Below are 15,284 nucleotides of genomic sequence, written 5' to 3'. Positions count from 1 at the left end.
TCCACACTCCCCTCCAACCCCACCACACCATGCACCTTCCCCTGCAACCGCAGGAAGTGCTACACTTGCCCCCACACCTCCTCCCTCACCCCCATCCCAGGCCCCGAGATGACTTTCCATATTAAGCAGATGTTCACCTGCACATCTGCCAATGTAGTGTACTGTATGCACTGTACCCGGTGTGGCTTCCTCTACATTGGGGAAACCAAGTGGTGGCTTGGGGACCGCTTTGCAGAACACCTCTGCTCAGTTTGCAATAAACAACTGCACCTCCCAGTCGCAAACCATTTTAACTCCCCCTCTCATTCCTTAGACGACATGTCCATCATGGGCCTCCTGCAGTGCCACAATGATGCCACCCAAAGGTTGTATGAACAGCAATTCATATTCTGCTTGGGAACCCTGCAGCCCAATGGTATAAATGTGGACATCACAAGCTTCAAAATCTCCCCCTCCCCCACCGCATCCCAAAACCAGCCCAGCTCGTACCCTCCCCCCACTGCATCACACAACCAGCCCAGCTCGTCCCCGCCTCCCTAACCTGTTCTTCCTCTCACCCATCCTCTCCTCCCACCTCAAGCCGCACCTCCATTTCCCATCTACCAACCTCATCCCACCTCCTTGACCTGTCTGTCTTCCCTGGACTGACCTATCCCCTCCCTACCTCCCCACCTATCTTCTTTTCTCTCCATGTTCGGTCCCCCTCCCCCTCTCTCCCTATTTATTTCAGAACCCTCTCCCCATCCCCCTTTTCTGATGAAGGGTCCAGCAGCGAAACGTCAGCTTTTGTGCTCCTGAGATGCTGCTTGGCCTGGTGTGTTCATCCAGCTTCACACTTTATTATCTTTCTGAAGTTAGTCTGTTATAGTTACATTTTGTTATATTAGATGTGTCCATATCACTTAGGTTACGCTCACTTTGACTTTTTGTTCCTCTCTGTGGTGTGCTGCTTGTTTTCTGTTTGTAATTCCTGAAAGCCTGTCAACAGGAATCAGTACGTACAGAGGTGCTGACATCAATTAGCTACATCAACTAATGCCACTGTTTCGTCCAACTCTGGCATGCTCTATTCTGAATTTTGAATTAAATTTTTAAATTAAAAACTGAGGATAAATGCTGGAAAAGATAGACACCTGGGGGCTACTTGACTTCTTTTGTGGATTAGAATTACTTCCTTTCTAAAGAGGGAAGAAACGAACATTCTTAGACTGATGGAAATCAATGCCTTTCCCAGGAATCAATCAAAAAGATGTTACCTGATTAAATAGGTCAAAGGCACAGATTGTCACAAACCCTCAGAGATGTCAAACCACAACAGCAAAATCAATCTTAACACCACCACTTTATTTGGTAAAGACTTGGAGCCAGTGGAAAGTCAAATGGTGACACCATGTTTTCTTTGTCTTCTTAAGAGACCAGCTATAAGCTGTAGTTATCTCTACAAAACATCATCAAATCCTAAGTTCTGCCAGTCTGAAAACCTGATGCAGCAAAAGCAATGTCTATTGACAGCTCAGGGGAGGTAACCTTTTCCAGTTTAAAGTTCACATGAAAACCAAATCCTAGCTGATCGACAAGAAACCTCACAATCTGCTACGGATCATTCACTTTACAGGCTTACCACATGGGAGATTTGGAGATTATAAATCAGAGAATAAGACGAATACAATTTTAAATAGTACATTCATTTCACTTGAATACAGTTTCTGTGTACGTGAGAATTTTTGTGAGATCGTGTGTCTAAGAAATGTTTAATCTGGGATAAGTCTGCGAGAATAAATAATCTTGTTTAAACTCACAAAAAGCTTGCTAAATAATTATTGAATTGGTACGCACACTTGAAAGGTAAGAAAAGATACAGCTTTGTCCAAAACATACAAACTCTGTCTGTGACACCACTAAAAAATCCAATATAGATATCAAAGAAATTCACTATTGCATGTCAGCCTCTCAGATTTGGGAGCTATTTCCATTTCAAATAAGGAATGTCTGCCATAACGATCGCATTGTCTTTGTCCTTGTTCAATCTTTACACATACTGTATTCATTCCCGTTGCAATAAATAAAACCAGTATGTAACAGTTTTAGTTTCATGGATAAAAACAGAAGCAGGAAAGTAGCAAATTAAACCACCTGTAACTTAAGGTTTAACTTGGGCTCCGCTTGCATGCTTAAGTTGATATGGCAACACTCAAAATTACATGCACTACTCCTGAACTTGGGTAAATCATTGTTGCATTGGCTTGTTTACAAAGCATTGTTTAAAAAAGACAAAAATATTGACTGCTAAGATTAGGAATGTCACTTACCACCATAAACTATTCCGAACTGCCCTGAACCCAGCACCTCGTCAGCAAAGATTTGGTACACAGAACTGATATCCTACATCAAAGATTGAAGATTAAAGATTAAAGATTAAAGAATGGTGTAAAATGCAGTGCAAATAATTTGTGTGATCATATGTTCTAATTTATGCAATCATATGTCCTAATTTATGCAATCATATGTCCTTTCTGGTAGGTTTTTCTACCGTTCCTGCACTGTTCACACAACCAGGTGTTCCTATTGATGCATGAATTGTGGTTTCTCTAAACAATCAAATGCACCAGTTTGAGGGAGTAGGAATGCTGACAATCAATTTTATCATTGTTGGAATGTTGATTTTGTGGGCTTCTTGTGATCACTAAATGGGAAGATGTTGTCAACAGCATGGATCTTAGAATATTCAAGCTGGGACTTTACAGTAATCACAATGTTGAATGTGTGTTCTGGGAAGTAATTTGGCTCAGACTCCAAAATGATCATTTGTAGTGTTCAAGCTATGACAACAGCATTAGGAAGCCTTCCCACTGTACTTTACACACATCCTCATCTAAAACGAGTCAAATGCTACTGGAATCACACTTTTGAAACCCAAGTTCACTATATAATTTAGATCCTTTCATGTTGTACTCTTGCTTTAATCGCATTTCTATAAATACTAATTGTTTTATTTGCAGGTTATGTATTTGGTTGCTGCAACAGAGCACTTCCAACTGAGCCAAGCTGCTACATTAGATAAAACAAGTGAAAATCAAACTGTGGAGATAGTATCAGATGAAATACAGGTAAATGTACTGAACTGTAACATATATGTAAACTGTATGGTACAATGCAAGCAAAAAGGTGTCACATACAAGCCCTGAACTAGTTTATAGTGAAGTCATGCTCAACATGCTCAACTCTCCATCCAAGAATTTGTGTGAAAGTAGCTCCAAAGGATAAAAGCAAAGTTAGTGGCTCTTCACTGAAATATATGTAACATTCAGAACAAAATAAATGAATTAGTGACACTAATACAGATTAATGGGTTTGATTTTATTAGATCTGGTTAAAGGAGATCAGAGCTAGGAACTAAGTATTCAGGATTCTGTGACTGTTCAAAAGGACAGATAAGAAGAGAAAGACAGTGAGGTAGCCTTGTTAGTACAAGTTGGAATAAGTATGGAATAACAAGGCAACACTAATGGGAGTAATCAATAGTCCCCTAACAGTAACTGTTGTGTAGGATAGAAAATAAATCATGCCATGATGGTGGCATGTTAAACAAGTACACTAATCGGGGTGACTTCAATTTTCATGTAGATTGGAAAAATCAAATTTGCAAAGGTAGCCATGAGGAAGAATGCATATAGTATAATCAGGGAAGTTTCCTGGAACAATATGTTGTGGATATGTGTAATGAGGCAGGTATAATCAACGATCTCAGAGTAAGAGATTCCAAGCTAACAATGACCATAACGTGACAGAATATAACATTCAGTTTGAAAGTGAGAGGCTTGGGTCAGAAACAATTATACAAAACTTTAATAAAGGCAATTACATAGCAATGAGGACAGAGTCGGCTACAGCAAACTGTCAAAGGTGTTCAGCAAAAAAGACTGTTGCAAAACAATGGCAGACATTTAAAACAAAACATATTTTGATGCAAAGCAAATATACATCAGTGAGGAAAGAGGAAAGTTAACTCAGCCACATTAGAGGCATTTAAACAGTCCTTGGACAAGCATATGGATAATGATGGGATAGTGTTGGGGGAGGGGCTTAGATTAGTTCACAGGTCGGCACAACATTGAGGGCTGAAGGGCCTGTTCTGCGCTGTATTGTTCTATGCTCTATGTTCTATGATTCTAGGAAGGGAACAAACCAAACAAGTTTAACCAAGGAAGTTAGGGATAGTATAATAAACTGCAAGAAAGAAAACCTATAATGAGGCAAAGATTAGTTGTAAACCAGAGGACTGGGAACATTTTAAAAGCCAATGAACGATGATCAAAAAAAAATTAAAAGGGGAAAAAGCAATAGATGAGGATACACTAGCAAGCAACATAAAAACGGACATAGGAGATTCCTTAAATATATGAAATGGAAGAAAGAGGCCAAGGTGAACACAAACCCCTTAGAGTGCGAGGCTGCCAAAATAATAATGGGGAATCAGGAAATGGAAGAGGTGTTAAATAGATACTTTTCATCAATCAATACAGTAGAGAATATTAATAGCATCCCAAAACTACAAAATAATCAACAGGCTGAAGTAGGAGTGGGAGAGAAAATACATAAGAACTATCATTAGGGTGAAAGTACTAGGGGAAACTAAAAGGACTGAAGACTTATAAGTCCCAAGGAATTGCTGGGTTTCATCCTAGGATTTTAGAAGCAGCAGCTACAGAGATAGTGGATGCAATAGGAATCATCTTCCAAGAGTCCTTAGATTCGGGAAATGTCTAAGAGCATTGGAAAATAGCCAACTTAACACTGTTACTCAAAAAGAAAGGGAAGCAAGAAACAGTTAACTACAGACTAGTTAACTTAAAATCTGCTATTGTGAAAATGCTGGAATCTACTGTAAATGATGTAAGAGGGCACGATTTAGAAATGCATAAAAATCGGGTAGAGTTGGCATGGCTTCATGAAAGGAAAACCATATCTAACATTTTAAGACAAGTTTTTAAAACAATAAGCAGGATAAAGTGGAAGAGTAGTTTGTAGTTGGTTTATGAAAAACATTTGAGAAAGTAACAGATGTAAGGCTACTTAAAAATAAGATTAGGGCCCACGGAGTTGGGGCAGTATATGGAGGTACGGCGAAAGGATAGAAGACAACAAGTTGGGATAAAGGAGGCATTTTCAGGAATGAAATGTGTAACGAGTGGCATGCCACAAGGATCAATTGTGGGGCCACTATTATTTACAAAATATATTAAAGACTTGGATAACAGAAGTGAATGTATTACCAGAAAGCCTGCAGATGACACAAACATAAGTGGGCAGGCAAGTAGTGAGGATGACATAAAAGATCTACAGAGGGTTATAGACGGGTTAAACGAGAGGGTAGAAAATTGGCAGATGAAATATAACATGGGAAAATGTAAGGTGACATCCTTTGGTATAAAGAATAGATGAGTTGTATATTTTTTAATTGGAAAGACTGCTGAAAACTATGGCACAGAGGCATGTGGGCTCCTATGCATAAATCACAAAAAGCTAACATCCAAGTTCAACAGGTAATAAGGAAGGCAATTGGAATGTTAGCCTTTCTCTCAAAGGGGAAAAAAAAATAGGGAGGTCTTGCAAAAACTATACAAGACACTGGTCAGATCACAGTTGGAATACTGTGAAAATTTTTGTTCTCTTATCTGAGGAAAGATGTACTGACATTGGAGATAGACCAGAGAAAGTTCACTCGGTTGAACTCTGTATAGAGGGATTTCCTTATGAGGAGAAGTTGAGAAGGTTGGACTTGTACTGATTGGAATTTAGGAGAATGAGGGATCATATTGAAATGTAAGATTTTTAGGGGTTTGCATAGGGTAGACGCAGAGAAGATATTTCTCATTATGGGAGAGCCTAGGACCAGAAGGCATGATCTCATGGGATATGGGTATGGCAAGATAGGTCAACATTTATTGTCCATCCCTTGAGAAAACTGTGGTGAACTGCCTTCTTAAACTAATCATTACTGGAGCTGTACTCATTTAAACAAGTAGGGAGTATTCCATCACACTCCTGCCATGTGGCTTGTGGATGGTGGAGAGGTACGGGAAACATAAAGGAGTTCCTCGCCACAGAATTTATAGCACCTGATCTTCTTTGGTAGCCATTTTTATTTGTACGGCAAATCTACATGCTCCCATTTTTATTAATTATATATTCTACTTCTAAAGGAAAATGCAAAACCGCAACTCCCAGAGTGTTACATTTTCTTGAGTTCAATCTGAGGTCCCTTCCTGTTCATTACAGTTCTAAATCCTCCTTTGAATTTTTACCACTTGCCGCTCCCCTAAACAACCTGTCCCTGTACTACTAAAACACTGACGTCTATCTACCAATGTGGAAAATTAGCCAGTTATGTCCTATACATTAAAAAAATGGACAAATCCAACCTGTCCAATTACTTCACCATCAGTCTACTCTCAATCATCAACAAGGTGATGGATGGCATCATCAATAGCGCTACGTAGTAGTACCTGCTTAACAACAATTTGCTCAGTTTGGGTTCCACCAGGGCCACTCAGCTCCTGAATCTATTAATGCCTTGGTTCAAATGGATAAAACAGCGGAATTCAGAAGGGAGGTGAGAGTAAATAGTCCTTGACATCAAGGCCAAGTGTGGCATCAAAGAACCCTTGAGTCATACTTGACGCATGGGAAAATGGTTGTGACTGTTGGAGGTTAGTTACCTCAGTAGCAGCAGTGGTAGTACCTAGATGATACACTGCAAAAACTCACCAAAGGTCCTTAGACAGCACCCTCCAAAACCCATGTCTATTTCCATCTAGAAGGATAAGGGCAGCAGATACCAGGGAACACCACCACCACCTGCAAATTTCCGTCCAAGCCAAGCACCATGTTCACATGCTCATGTAACACCATTTCTTCACTGCCAGTGGTCAAAATCCTGCAATTCCCTCCCTCAGGGCATTATGGACAAGGACTGCAGTAGTTGAAGAAGATAGCTCAGCACCACCTTCTCAAAGGCAACTAGCAACAGGCAGTAAATTCTGACCAGCCAATGATGCCCATGTCTCACATGTGAATAAAAAAAACCACTTAAAATGTTGCCTTTGGTGATGTTTACAGTTACATCATGTTCTTCTTTCTCATTTTGACTGAGTGTGGCACTAAGAAGCCCCAGCAAAGGAAATTAGAGGGAAAATTCTGCTGGCTGAATTCATAATTCATGCAAACCAAGATAGATGTGGTTGTTGGAGATTTATCATCTCGGCTCCAGGTCATATCTGCAAGAGTTCCTCAGGGTAGTGTCTGACACTCAACCATTTTCAGCTGCTTCAACAGTGACCTCCCCTCTATTGTAAGATTAGAAATGGGGATGTTCGCTGATGATTGCCCAGTGTTCAGCATCATTTAGCGCTCCTCAGACACCCAGTCCAAATGCAGCAAGGCCTTGACAAATTCCAGGTTTTGATTTACAAGTGGCGAGTAACAATTGCATCATACAAATGCCATGAATGACCATCCCCAATCAGAAGGAAGTTAACCAGGCCCCTAAACACTGATTTAATCAGTACCATCATCATTCTAAGGGTTACCATTGATCAGAATCTGAACTGGTATAGCCGTATAAATACTGTGGTGACAAGAACAGGTCAGGAGGCTATCAACCCTGCAGTGAGAAACTCACCTTCTGATTCCTCAAAGCCTGTTCACCATCTACATGATACAAGTCTGTAGTGCAATTGAATATTCCCCACTTGCCTGGATGACTGCAGGTCCAACAACACTCAAGAAGCATGATGCCACACAGGATAAAGCAGCCTACTTCATTGGCATCACATCCACAAACATTCACTCCACCACTGCTGATGCTCAGTAGTAACAGTGTATACTGTCTACAAAATGCACTGCAGAAATCACCAATGTTCTTTCAAATCTACACCCAATTCCATCTTGAAGGACAGGTGCAGCAGATGCATGGTAGCACCACCATCTACAACCTACTCAGCATCCTGACTTGGGGAAATACACTGCTGTCCCTTCAGTGTTGCTGTCTCAAAATCAGAACATTTTTCCTATCAGCATTGAAAGTGCACCTACACTATGTGGCCTGCAGCGGTCAAGACTGGCTGCTCATCACCACTTTATCAAGGGCAATTGGGGATGGGTAGCACCCACATCGCATGAATGAATGTACAGTAGTTTGAAAAATTACAACTTCTTTCTTGCTATTGGTGTTTAAAAGGTATTATTCCAGATGTATCCAAATTGAACTAAATATGAAGTTTATCTGCACAACCTACTCACTTATCAAGGTACTGGTCACTGCATCATACCCAAGTCTTATTTTAGAGTTGATTCAATATTGTTTTCCCCAAATTTGTAAGTCTAGATCTAGTATATAAACCTAAATACACATATATATGCATATTACACCTAAGTATAATATATTAGACCAATGTTTACTGCATCAAATGACTTTTAATAATCTACATTAATCTCATCCATTGCATTTCCTTTACTCTACTGCCTGTGCTAATTTCTTTCAAAGCTATACAAATCCATTTGAAAATCAGTGCTGAATAACCCCAGTTGACTGTTCTTCAAGTGCTTAACAATTTTGATCAGTATTTTAAATTTTAATAATTTACCAACCATTTAATTCAGATTAACTGGCCTCTAATTTCCTGGTTTAAATGATAAATTATTGGAGCATTAAGGAGGAATAAAGATGAACTTACCACATTCTCCTGGACTTGGCAATTCGATACAGATATGCTGAGAGACAGGTCTTCTGCGAAAAGAATGACAGTGAGCTCTGTTGCTTTAAGATTATTCAGCAGCAGGATTACTCTTTGCATCAAAAGGATTACTCAAGATACTGGCTCTCTATCACATAGCATTGCATAAATTGTACAGGACACTGATAGGCCATTAAGCTCACCCAGTCTCAGGTGGTTTTACGCCTTACCATATCATTCTAACACTTTCCAACGTGTCTAGCTAGCTTACACCTGAATGCACGTACATGTCTTAGTGACTCTTCTTGGCTCTCTACTTCACAACACAATTTCTTTCACGGATGCCATTAAAACTGTGTGAGCACTAATTATTCTTCGTAGCAGATCGCTGATCTAATATGGCCACTGCTAGAAAGCAGCAGCTGTTCAAACTGCTATTCCAAATGAATAGTATATTACAGTATAGAAATCAGTATTAAATAATTTCTCAGTGTCTATCAGGTTTTCTCACAAGATTTACATCTATACAAAGAAATAATTACAACTAAGTTATCTGGATGACTGATTTAAGATTTGTACAAACTATAAGTTTGATGCAATCAAGATTAGCAGAGGATAGAACATATGTTAATATGAATTAGGAGGAGATGGCCATTCAAGTCTGCTCTGCTATTTGACAAGATCATATCTGATCTAATTGTCACTTCTATTTCTTTGTTTACCCTCTATACCCTTTGTTCCTCAACAGTCAATAATCTAATTAATTAACACAATCCATAATAGCTAATAGGTTGTGGAGACATGTGTAGTCTACAAGTTTGCCAAGAGAGCGGGAAAGGAATAAAAAAACAGTTGAAACAAAAGTGGTTCATTTGATCCCAGAAGTAGCTTCATAATTACATCAGTCACAGAGGTTTCTTTTAATTCCACTAATAATTCAATTTCTCGAGTACTGGTACTGTACATCAAATGCAGCAGGGGATTTCATCACTGAATATACTCCTTCTGATCTAATAGGAGCAAGGTTATTAAGAAAAAAACCTGGACGGAAAGTCATAAAGAAAGCAGCTGAAGGTTGGGCCTAGGACACCACTTTGAAGAATACTTGCAGCAATGCCCTAAGATCAAGATGAATGATTTCCAACAACCACATCCATCTTCCCTAGTACTAGCTATAACGCCAATTAGAGTTTTTCCCTTGATTCCCATCAACTCTGTGTTGTGAGGACTTCTTAATGCCATACTTGGTTGAATGTTGCATTGATGTCAAGGGCAGCCACTCTCACCTCTTCACTGGACTGCAGCACTTTTACCCTTTTTCAAACTAAAGATTTAATGAGCACAGAGCCCAAACTGAATCTCAGAGAGCAGGTTATTCCCAAATAGCACAATAGCACTGTTGTCAACCCATTTCTTGACTTTGCTCAAGACTGAGATGTAGCAAGTGTATGGATTTTTGGAATGCTTTTGATTATGTCCCAACTCAGAGGGTAGTGCGTGCTAAATCAAAGTGCATGGGATTGATGGTGGCATAGTAGCACTGACAAATAGCGAGCAGACAGGAAACAGGCAATAGGAATAAATACGTCTTTACAGATTGGAAATTTATAAGGTATTGCAGAGATCAATGTTTGGGCCGTGGTCATTGTCAACGATCACGTTGAATGGTGCTGCAGGCCTGATGGGCTGAATGGCCTACTGCTGCTCTAATTTTCTAAGTCTCTAGACTGATAGGGAGATAATTGACTGGGTTGGGTTTTCCCTATGTTTTGCACATCAGATGTAGCTGAGCAATTTCCCACATTGTCAGGTAGATGCAGTGTTCTACCAGTGTACTTGAACAGCTTGTCTCTGGGCAGAGCTGGTTGCAAAGCCCAAGCCTACAGTAGTACTGCCAGAGTATTATCAAGGATCTTAATTTTGTTTTATTCAGTGGCTTTAGCCATTTGTTGATACATGGATTGAAACAAATTTTTTGATGACTGCCATTTTTGATACTGTGAACCTCAGAAAGAGGCCAAGATTGATCATTCACTTGTCACTTCGGGCTGAATATGAATGTAAATGCTTGAACTCTGTCTTCTGTACTGATGAAATGGGTTTCCCCATCATTCAAAGTGGGAGTATTTGTGGAGCTTCCATCTCCTGTTGCTTAATTGCTTACCACCATTCATGACTGCATGTAGTAGGTCTGCAGAACCTATATCAATTGATTGCAGTATCACTTAGCCTGTCAACTATTACATCTTGCTTCTCACATTGAAATGTAACAGGCAAATTAAAATGTGAGATGTGAAATACAGTAAAAAGACTAGTAACTGCCTGGTTAAAACATTTCAAATGTGTGATGGAAGTGCATTCATTGTGGCCATATTAATCTATGGGAGGTTTTTTTGGGTGACGCCATTTTGTTTGTAGAAGTGTGTCAACTCACTTGTAAAAGAGTTTTGTTGTAAATATTCCTGTTGTCTTGTGCAAAATTAAATACTTTAGTGTCTAAGAAATTAAAGCTTTCCTTATGCATTGTAGCTTTAGTTTAATGGAGAGTTGATAATTATTGAAGATCTTGATGAATATTTCTAATTTTGCTTTTATGCGAGTTCAAATCTCCCACATCAGCACAAATACAAATATTTGTTTCCACTTGACTGCACACAATAGATCAGTGAGAAAGAGAAAGCTTAGAAAACTAAAAAAAACCCCAAAAATTAAAAGGAACCTTTCAGCTTAAGACCATTCAAAAACTTTGTGCTTAGTACAGTAGTGTCAGACTGTTAAGCCTTCATTTAATGGTAATGAAGACAACATTACCACTGTCTGGAAGGTTTGACATTTTCATTCTTCTCTAAATCTAGGTACACATACAAAATGAAAACCTAGCATCTCATTGATTACTGAGACATAATTAGTTCAAACTGCTTGTAAATGTCGCTTTTATCTATTCTCTATGCCTTTAAATTTCCAAGCATTACCTTATCACTCAACTATCTGTCTCCAATTCCATGTTCTTCAATTTTAAACAGCAAATTCGTGAACAGAACCTTATCATAATCCTTCTGAAAACATAAACATGTGACATCAATTGATCTTCCTCTGTTTACCATCTTGGTGATCAAAGTACTTTCCTAGGTTAGACAGTTAAAATAGTTTTACAAACCTATGTCTTTCTAATTATATGCTTCCAAGCACCATGCCTTTTATAATGGATTCAAGCAACTTCACCACTGCTGGCATTAAGTTTATTGATCTGTCATTAGTTAGTTTGTCCTTTACTTCAGTTTTGAAAAGCATTTACATTTGCAAAAATGCATCATTCAAGTAGATTGGAGGTTAGGCTGCATTCTGATTTTCTACTGAACTTTACTGCAATATGCAAATACAAGTCAAATTTTGCTGCTGTTGCTTATTTCCTGGTAGCTGGTTCTTTCGTGGTTTTGACAGTTCTGGAAGGGAGATGTTAAATGTTCATTTTCTTGGGTGGGGGAGATGGGGTGTGTTAACATAAAAGCAGGAAAACAAAAATAAAAATGGGCGAGGAATAGAAAATAGTGGTGAAGTTTTCTTAAAACAAACATGAACTGAATCAAGATTAAAAGCAGTCTTTTATCAATTCTTAGTAAAATACATGAAACTTTAGCATTTTCGTAAATTTTAAGCCTAACTTGCTAAAATTATGAACACATGCAACCCTCCTTCCAGTTTAACTGGTCCCAAATTCTGTTTTAATAGACTCTTAAAAGAAATCGAAGACCAGCCTCTTATATTTTCAACTAATTTTAGGGAACAGTGAGCATTGGTATTATTGTGTTATGACAAGCTAATAATAACCTTTTTAATGCAGCTTTTAGCTGCAATGAATTGTCTTTGATAAGTGTGTGGGATTTTACACTAAACGCAAAGTATCAAGTTCCCAGTGAGACTTTGTGAACCGCAGTGACGTTGTACACCCATCCTGCTTTTTTTATAAATTTTACGGATTATTCTAATTGTGGCACGTTCTTTCATAATGGACAGAGCAAGCATTGCTACGAGACAGTTTCATTTCTATGATTTCTTGTAAAGTGAATTATTAATATAATCTAAAACAAAGAAATGCATATGCTGGAGAAACTCAGCAGGTCCAACAACATTTATAGAGAGGAAACAGAGGTAATTCTTCAAGTCCAGTGATTCTTCTTCAGAACACTTGAAATATTAACTTTAATTTCCATCCAGATGCTGCCAGACCTGCTGAGTTTCTCCTGAAATTTCTGTTTTTACTGCTGAGCGAATTTATTCTGCCATGCAGATGCATAGTAAAACCTAGGTGCTTCTTTTAATGGAGAGAAGTAAAATTACTCTTTGCACAGAGGTTACAACAAAGATTATTTTGAAAGATATAAATGTGTCCTCATAGTCAAAGCAACACAGGAGTAAGGTTGCAGAGTGATAATGCCAGTAGACCAGTAATCCTGATGGTTAAACAAATGATCTAGCGGCATCGTGTTCAAATCCAAAACAATCAGTCATCAAAATTGTGGTGTAGTGGACTGCCAGGAAGGTCAACTCAGAGTACAACAGGACCTTAATCAGATGGTCTGCTGGGCTGAGGAGTGGCAGATGGAGTTTAACTTAGATGAATTTTGGAAAGGCAGATGAGGGCCTTATACATTTAACGGTAAGGTTTTGGTAAGTGTTGCTGAATAAAGAGATCTTGGAGTGCAGGTTCATATTGAAAGTAGAGCTGCAGGTAGATAGGATAGTGAAGATGGCATTTGGTATGCTTGCCTTATTGGACAATGTATTGAGTACTGGGGTTGGGAGATCATGGCACAGCCGTACAGGACATTGGTTAGGCCACCTTTGGAATACTGCACTCAATTCTGGTCTGCCTGCTAGAGGAAGGATGTTGTGAAACTTGAAAGGGTTCATAAAAGATTTACAAGAATGTTGCCAGAGTTGGAGGGTTTGAGCTGTAGGGAGAGGCTGAATAGGTTGAATATTTTTCCTGCAGGGATGAGGGATGACCTCATATAAGTTTATAAAAGCACGAGGGGCACATATAGGGTGGAAAGCCAAGGTCTTTTTCCCAGGGTAGCAGAGTCCAAAACTAGCGGGCACAGGTTTAAGGTGAGAGGGGAAAGATTTAACAGGGACCTAAGAGGCAACATTTCCATGTATAGGGTGGTGCGTGCATAGAACGAACTGCCAGAGGAAGTGGTGAGGCTGGTACCATTACAACATTTAAAAGGCATCCGATAGGTATATGAATAGGAAGGGTTTAAGAATTGATATAGGTCAAATGCTGGCAAATAAGACTAGATTAATTTAGGATACCTGGTCTGCATGGATGATTTGGTCCGAAGGGTCTGTTTCCATGCTGTACAGCTCTATGACTAATAATAGAGACACTCAACATTCTAAAATGTTGTTACGCCTATTTGACTCACCAATGTCTTTCAGGAAAGGATCTTCGCTATTTTACCTGGTATGGCTTGTAAGTGACTCCAATCACATGGCATTGCAGTTGTTTCATTACTGCTGGAGATGACCTTACAACCTATTAAGTTGCATTCAAAGTGGTGGTTTAAGGGTAATAAATGATTGCTTTGTCAGAAAACCATATTCCAAGAGTAAATGAAAGTATTCATACAATTTCCAACTTCAAGGACACAAATCTACATTCATCCTTAGTGTTACAGACACTAAAACAGTCATATCCAGACTGTTTAGCCTGAAACCTTTTGAATCAAATTCCACTGACATCAACACCAATAAGTCTGAACTGAAAGGGCAAGGGACAGAAATGACATTTGTCATGCCAGGTTTCCAAAAGTCTAGATTTATTAGTCACAATGTCTATCATTATTCCACAGATACCTAAAGCAACTTCTAGAGTCTCCAATGCACAGAAAATACAGAAGTTGCTATCAGTGATTCTACTCTTCTATAAAGGACAATGATGAGTCACCTCCAGAGTTAAATCAGTGGGAAATCTATGAATTGATGAGAACTTGCACAAGACTAGCCTTACTATAAAAATCCTTAAAAATCGTCACCAAATACTTGCCTACAAAACTAACCTCCATTTTTGGGAAGTCAATTTTCTTCAAATTCCACATATGTTTTAAAATATGCTTTGAAACTTGTGATATTTAGTTCCTATCCTAATTGATGTGACAATTGTAAATATTTAATATATAAATTAAGGGATTCAGCGCTTTTAACTTCCTGGCTTGCTTTCTGAATGAGTACATCAATGTGATTTGCTGCTTATTCTGCTTGCTGACAGTCTGGCTGCCATTGCAGGAGGTCCTCTTTACTTGACGCTGGATTTAAATTGATATTGGGCAAGGAGAAAACCAGAGAGATTGCTAAGTCTTTGTGGAAATGTTTCTTTGAAGCTAGTGGTAAACGTTATTACTTTAGCACGACCTGCACAATTTAGCTCATAAGTAACCAGGTCCCTTTGAAAGATAAAAAGCAGAAGACCATACTTTCCTCACGAGACAATACACAAGCTATATTTGTATTATTGCTTGGCAGATGGAAAGATGACAACACTTAAGG

General features: G+C 38.9%; 1 protein-coding gene across 9 annotated transcripts in view; it reads right to left on the bottom strand.

Annotated features, from left to right (window-relative positions):
* The window catches only part of prkd3 (protein kinase D3), a 388,805-nt gene that overhangs the window by 19,562 nt on the left and 353,959 nt on the right, over positions 1 to 15,284 (bottom strand). For all 9 annotated transcript variants that reach the window (XM_059648663.1, XM_059648665.1, XM_059648664.1 and 6 more), the window contains 2 exons: positions 8,736 to 8,788; positions 2,310 to 2,382 (listed from right to left, as the gene is read on the bottom strand). In XM_059648663.1, the coding sequence (XP_059504646.1) occupies positions 2,310 to 2,382; positions 8,736 to 8,788 (126 nt within the window). The remainder of the gene's footprint in view (positions 1 to 2,309; positions 2,383 to 8,735; positions 8,789 to 15,284) is intronic.

This window comes from Stegostoma tigrinum, chromosome 9 (genome assembly GCF_030684315.1).
Source record: "Stegostoma tigrinum isolate sSteTig4 chromosome 9, sSteTig4.hap1, whole genome shotgun sequence".
Classification (NCBI taxonomy): domain Eukaryota; kingdom Metazoa; phylum Chordata; class Chondrichthyes; order Orectolobiformes; family Stegostomatidae; genus Stegostoma; species Stegostoma tigrinum.
The sequence above is the reverse complement of the archived record's forward strand: the minus strand, read 5'-3'. Positions and strand labels throughout refer to the sequence as shown.